The sequence below is a fragment of the Vitis vinifera genome, chromosome 8 (assembly GCF_030704535.1).
Source record: "Vitis vinifera cultivar Pinot Noir 40024 chromosome 8, ASM3070453v1".
In the NCBI taxonomy this organism is placed as follows: domain Eukaryota; kingdom Viridiplantae; phylum Streptophyta; class Magnoliopsida; order Vitales; family Vitaceae; genus Vitis; species Vitis vinifera.
Genome location: NC_081812.1, coordinates 9,344,368 through 9,350,418, shown reverse-complemented (window position 1 = coordinate 9,350,418; position 6,051 = coordinate 9,344,368). Strand labels below are relative to the sequence as shown.

At 32.8% G+C, this 6,051-nt stretch overlaps 1 protein-coding gene across 3 annotated transcripts in view; it reads left to right on the top strand.

Moving 5' to 3' along the window:
* The first annotated feature begins 1,704 nt into the window (after nt 1–1,704).
* The window catches only part of LOC100248949 (uncharacterized), a 58,683-nt gene continuing 54,336 nt past the window's right edge, over nt 1,705–6,051 (top strand). For 2 of the 3 annotated variants that reach the window (XR_009466382.1, XM_059738927.1), the window contains exons 1-4: nt 1,705–2,176; nt 2,319–2,428; nt 4,472–4,544; nt 4,825–4,886. Coding sequence is in view for 1 of the 3 variants with exons in the window: in XM_059738927.1 (XP_059594910.1) it covers nt 2,036–2,176; nt 2,319–2,428; nt 4,472–4,544; nt 4,825–4,886 (386 nt within the window). In the remaining 2 variants the exon portion in view is untranslated. The remainder of the gene's footprint in view (nt 2,177–2,318; nt 2,429–4,471; nt 4,545–4,824; nt 4,887–6,051) is intronic. The other variant, XR_009466383.1, reaches the window with a different exon arrangement.

Sequence of the window (6,051 nt, the reverse complement as noted above, 5' to 3'; positions counted from 1 at the left end):
TTTTGAATTCAGATGTAGTCATGGATTGAAAAATCGGAAAATGTCGCCGATATTTCGTCGAAATATCGGTTATCGGGCGGCATGGAAACGATAAACGGCACCGATTATCGATCGACGGAAAAATCGGCCAAAAATCGACAAAATCGCCGATATATCGGCGAAATATCGGTGAAGCACCGAAAAATCGGAGAAAAATCGCGATATTTCCTACCAGTCCAGCCCGCGCAGTTGTGTTTTTCAGCCTGGCTCAAAAATCGTGGATTTAGGGTTCATGAAATTTAAATCCAATGGCACAACAGCAAAGAGACCCCTAAAACAGATCCAGAAAACACAGGGAGCAAAAGAAAAGCAATTTTTTTGGTTTTCTTTGGGAGTTTTGAATGGATTTTCTCGGAAATCAAACGAGGATGAATTTTCCCGGAAATCGAATGGGGATGGATTTTCTTGGGAATCAAACGGGGGTTGCAAAAAAAAAATTAATAATAACATGATTAGATTAGTACCTGCGAGGATTGAGATTTGAGAGTAGCAGAGGAAAATAGGGCTTTTTAGGGATTCTCTCGCTGGAAGACACCTTCAGAAAAGGGTTCTTGATGCCCGAGAGAGAAGTGGGTGCCTTTTTTATTTTTTTTTTTATTTTTAGATTTAGGGGAGATAAAAAAATAAAAAATAAAAAATAAAAAAAACATGAGAACAATTTTCTATAAATAATTATTAATTTTCAACTTTTATTTGGATTATTAAATAAATTTATATTAATAAAAAAAGTTGTTATCACATTTTTTAATAAATTTTAAAAATTAAATCTCAAATAAGATATTTTATATAAATTAATTTAATTTATCATTTAAAATATAATAAAATATGTAAAAAAATCATGAGAACAATTTTCCACTCTCTATATAAATAATTATTAATTATCAACCTTTATTTTTATTATTAAATAAATTAATATTAATAGAAAAAGTTATTATCACATATTTTTAATAAAATTTTAAAAATTAAATCTCAAATAAGATATTTTATATAAATTAATTTAATTTTTCATTTAAAATATAATAAAATATGTTTTAATAAAAATATTTTAAAAATTTTAAAATAAATACTGTCTTCAACAAGATGAACTCCCTTCATCTAATAATATATTGAAACTACATCGATATCTTTCTTAGTATAAGGACTATTGCAATCTCATATTTCTTAACTCAATTTTAACTTTATACACTTTCAAAATTCATATATATTATTTTTAAAATTCAAATATCGAATCTACCAATATATCTCTATTTACGATATTTTTCTTCTTAATTATATATATATCAATTACACTTACAAGATAACTTTAAAATGTGTATTCTTACTTATGTTATCATTTTTTGAAGTTTTTTCAAGCATTCCTATTAATTTTAAATAATTTTCACTCCACCGATATTTATGAAAAAATATCCACCGATATTTCTCCGATATTTCCGATATATCCGTAAAATTGAAGTACCGATATATCCGTAAAAACCGATATTTCAATCCTTGGATGTAGTCTTGTTTACTTCGCCTGAATGCATAATCAATTGTAAGATTGGTGCAATGCTAAGATTATGCAAATGAGAGGGGCAAAATGGAGGACCTATCAATCAAAATCAGAAAGGCTAGTTTGTCAAAAGAAAAGGGACCCAAGGCGGTGGTCCTAATATTTTTCTCCACACTGACACGCCCACAGCACTGTAAACAAACGCACCCAAGAGCAGCTGGAGTGCCAGCCAGCAATAGTGTATAAGTAGCTTCTGCGCCCCTTTTCCTCTTATAAACACCGGAGCAAGGCTATAGGAATCACAACACATCCGCGGCCAAACACTCTCTCGTCCACTCCCTTACGCGCCTCCATTTCTTCGCCCGGAACTCGAATCGGAGCCCCTCATTTTCCCACAAAAATCTCACTGTCGCCATTGCCGATCAAGACTTCATGCCCAGTTCCATCTCGTCTCACGCTTCTCACTAGCCCGCAAATCCACCGATCGGTTCAATTTCTCGGCGCGCTATGGCGCTCTCGGCTTCCGACCTCCCGGCCATGTACTCGCTGCTCACCAATTCGCTCAGCGCCGATGAGAGCGTGCGCAAGCCGGCGGAGGCCGCGCTCTCGCAGTCCGAGAGTCGCCCTGGGTTCTGCTCTTGTCTCATGGTCATGTCTCTGGTTTTCATATATCTAGGGTTTTCAGTTTGAATTGCAAATGTGTTTGCGCCTGTGTGTGCGTGTTTTTCTGGCTTGTTGTATCGGTGGATTTTTCTTTGTTTGTTTGTGTTGAAGGTTGTTGTGAATGCAGGAGGTGATAACTGCCAAAGATTTAGCGGCTCAGGTGGATGTTCGGTTGATGGCTTCAGTGTATTTCAAGAATGGCGTTAATCGATATTGGAGGAACAGGCGTGATTCCTCGTAATGAACTCAGTCTTATACTTTGCTTTGTTTTCTTAATGTTGATTCGATCATTGCACAATATTGTGTTGGATGTTCAGACTGTTTTTGTGGTGTAGGGATTGGTGGTGCTAGAATATAATAATGATGTTGGTTTTTCTCCCTTAGTAAACTCAGTGGGAAGATGTGAAGATTGCAATGTGTAGCTGGATGGTGCAGTTGAAAAGAATTAATTGATAAGACAGTTAGTTTTATAATAAGTTGGAAGTTCGAGTTTATTATATTAGAAATATTGATTTAAGCAAGGCTTATGAACGTGGGAGGGACTATAGGGCCTGTTGTGACTTGAGCAAGGCAATTAGTTGTAGGAAGCACATATAGCAACTTGAGCGTGGAAGGCCCATTAGGAAGGAAATGGGCAGCATTTTATCAAATATTGAATGAAGGAAACATGGTACAGTCAGGGATTAGAATTTTATTTTTAAAAATATTTTGGGTAGAATATCATTGAAAATGAATCATGATTGGAAATAATTCTTCTTCTTCATCTTTCTTTTTAAAAGACAAGGTTTTGGGGGTTGTTTTAGAGTTTAGAGGTTACAAAGTGATAGGTACTAATGGCTTTATGATGGATTTAATAAAACAGGGTGGTGCACACTTTTTTTTTTCTTTTTAAAATTTATTTATTTACTAAATAGCTAGTATATCAAAAGAATACCTAAGAAAGAAATGGCCCATAACTCAAATATATTGCATAAGGGGCAGTGCAACTCAAATAGATCGTTCAACACCTAAGGTTGCTTTATAATTAGGGAAAAAAAAAAGAAAGTGATAGTCGCCACTGTTACTTGACTTACAAGTAATAGTTTTTGAGAAAAATCAAATTTGAATTTTTTTCAGCAAAAAAGAATTACATCAATTGTTTAAAATGTACTTTAAGGTTAGAAATTAACAATAGAAAGGAAAAAAAGATAAAATAATCATTCATGAAAATGCAACACACTTGTTATCAAAGACATGCATGAAACTTTGAAATTTTAATAAATTTATTCTTATAATGAATATTCAGATATTGTTATTTGAAGGGTTTGGATGCTGATCTTGAATATAATGGTGAATGAAAGCTTTTCTTAACATGAGTTCTACTTCTCAGAAAATTTTCCTTTTAGGTGAGCTTGGAAAGTGAGATTTTTGAGAATGATGCATAAACAAATAGATATCAACGCTATATAAAAAAAGGTGTCTGACTTGTTGAAATTTGGAACTAAAAATTATTGTTAAAAATTCAAAAGCTCTATTTTGTGGATTTTATGATGAATCGATAAATTTAAATGTCATATTTTATTTAAAATTGAATTGTGAAAATTTAATTTAACTGTTTTTATATGTATGATATTGATGAATGTCTGTTTTTACTCTTTTGGTCTTACCATCTTTCATGAAATTGGTTATATGCTACCCGATATTTTATTCTTCCAATATATGTGCAATTCTTGTATGTATTTATATTTTCTTTTCTATTTATTTTTTCATTTTATATAAAAACTTTGATACATAATATGACACATTACACACAAAAAAAAAAGCAAGAAAACAATACATGATATAATTTACAAGCCAACGATCATGCTTTCCCCTTTAGAAAATTATTGGCTTTTTAGAGTGGCTTGTTGAGATGATTGTCAATGGAAGCCCATTCAAATGAATTCAAATGACATAATTGTTTCACATCCTCTTACTTTTAAGTTTGACAACTATGTAAATGAGACAGATGCTCTTGTACAGTCATCAAGGAGGTGAAGAAAAAATGAAATATATAGCACCACCAGCATTAATGTAGTAGGTACATAATATATTTTTTCAAGATTTGGAAAAATTTCTGTATTGGTAGTTAGAAGATTGAATGAGACTTCTGGTTGGATTTCTTTCTTATTTACATTTATTGTATTCTTTTATTTGTATGAATCTTGTTTCTTTCTTTATTTTTATCTTTAACCATGTCCAGTGTGATAAGAGAGATGCTATTTTTCCTTTTCAAGAATGTAATATGAAATATCTGTGCAGAGGAATTAGCAATGAAGAGAAAATACATTTGAGACAAAAGCTGTTGTTGCACTTACGAGAAGAGAACTATCAGGTGGCGGCTACAATTTTTTGCTTGGTGCTTTTTTTCCCCTGCATGTTGACTAAGATTGTAACATTTAATTGCATCTGTTTTTGGAGTGAGCTATATTAATGTTACCATTCATTGGCTTCCAAAGAGCACTTGTTGCTTAACATTTTGTGTGATTGGTCTATCCTGAGATTGATGAGCATTGAAATCTTTTTTTGTCTCACTATGAATGCCCTAGAAGTTTACTTGAGTCTAGAAATTAACTTGCTAATTTTCTGTGTTTTTCATGTTTTCTGCAATATAGATAGCTCTTATGTTGGCTGTGCTCATCTCAAAAATAGCTCGGATTGATTATCCCAAAGAATGGTATGCTTTTCACCCATTATTTCCCCTGATATTTTCGGTTTTCTGCAGTGTAAAAAATTTGAAATTTTAAGCTGCGCTAACAATAATTTTTAAATTTATTGATATAGAATTTGTTGCAAATAGTTCAATATTTTATAGAAATACTAGAATTGGTGCTATGAAGTATGAATTTGCGGTGCAATAAGACACCATTCTATCAGGAGGTCCACCTTAATATTAAAGATGAAGAACATTGTGTTGGAATGTTCAGTACTTCAATAAGAAGAACATAGGATTGGGCCTTTCCAATCTTGTAGCAGAGGGAGATTCTATTGTTGTCATTTCATGGGTGACTAAGAAAAAAGAGGCTGGATGGGTGGTTTCATCACATATTCCATATTGTTACAGAGTTGGAGTGTTTCCTCTGTTTGGCTTCTCTCTTATCCAATCAAGTGGCGGATATTTTAACCAAAAAAGGAGCAGAAAATTTGGTGTCTTTTGTTGGGACTTTTTTTGCCTTTTTGAGTTGTAATTAGTGTTTTCCGTGGTTCACTCTTAGATTTTTATAATCTTCCTCAGTTGTCCAACTTGTATGGCTTCTCTTAAAGGAGTATCTTCTCTCTTCCTGAGCAGATTTGTATATTGTGGAAAGATGTCTCATCAGTCTTGATCATTGTAATTATTAGAAAATATCTAGTGCCTTTCTGATCAGAAAAAAAAATTGTTGAATAAGAAATCTGGTTGACAGTACACAACTCCTAATATTTTTGCAAGTGTCTTATCTTGCAAACTATATTTAACCAACAAATCTTGGGCCTTGGTCCCCAAAATACTTGCTTAGTCCTACAATATGCTTGAACTAATGAATCTGCATAGAATGATTTGGTAAGCTTAGGATAATTAACAAGTTTGAGTTTTAAATTGAATACCTTATAAACATTCAACTACTAACATTCTTGTTTGATGGCCTAAGCAACTGCACATCAAGAAAGGGAGATCATTTTACCACTTGTTAGATGGATTAAATGACTTAAGTTAGTTTCTGCTCCAGTAGCAATACCATCTAGTATTTTTTTTTTGCTTCTATCCTAACTTTGAGCTTATATAGTAATGTTATGTTGCATGGCGATTATTAGTCTCTGTAGCTTGTTATCACATGAAGTGTTTTAGTTTTCAGTCCCCATTG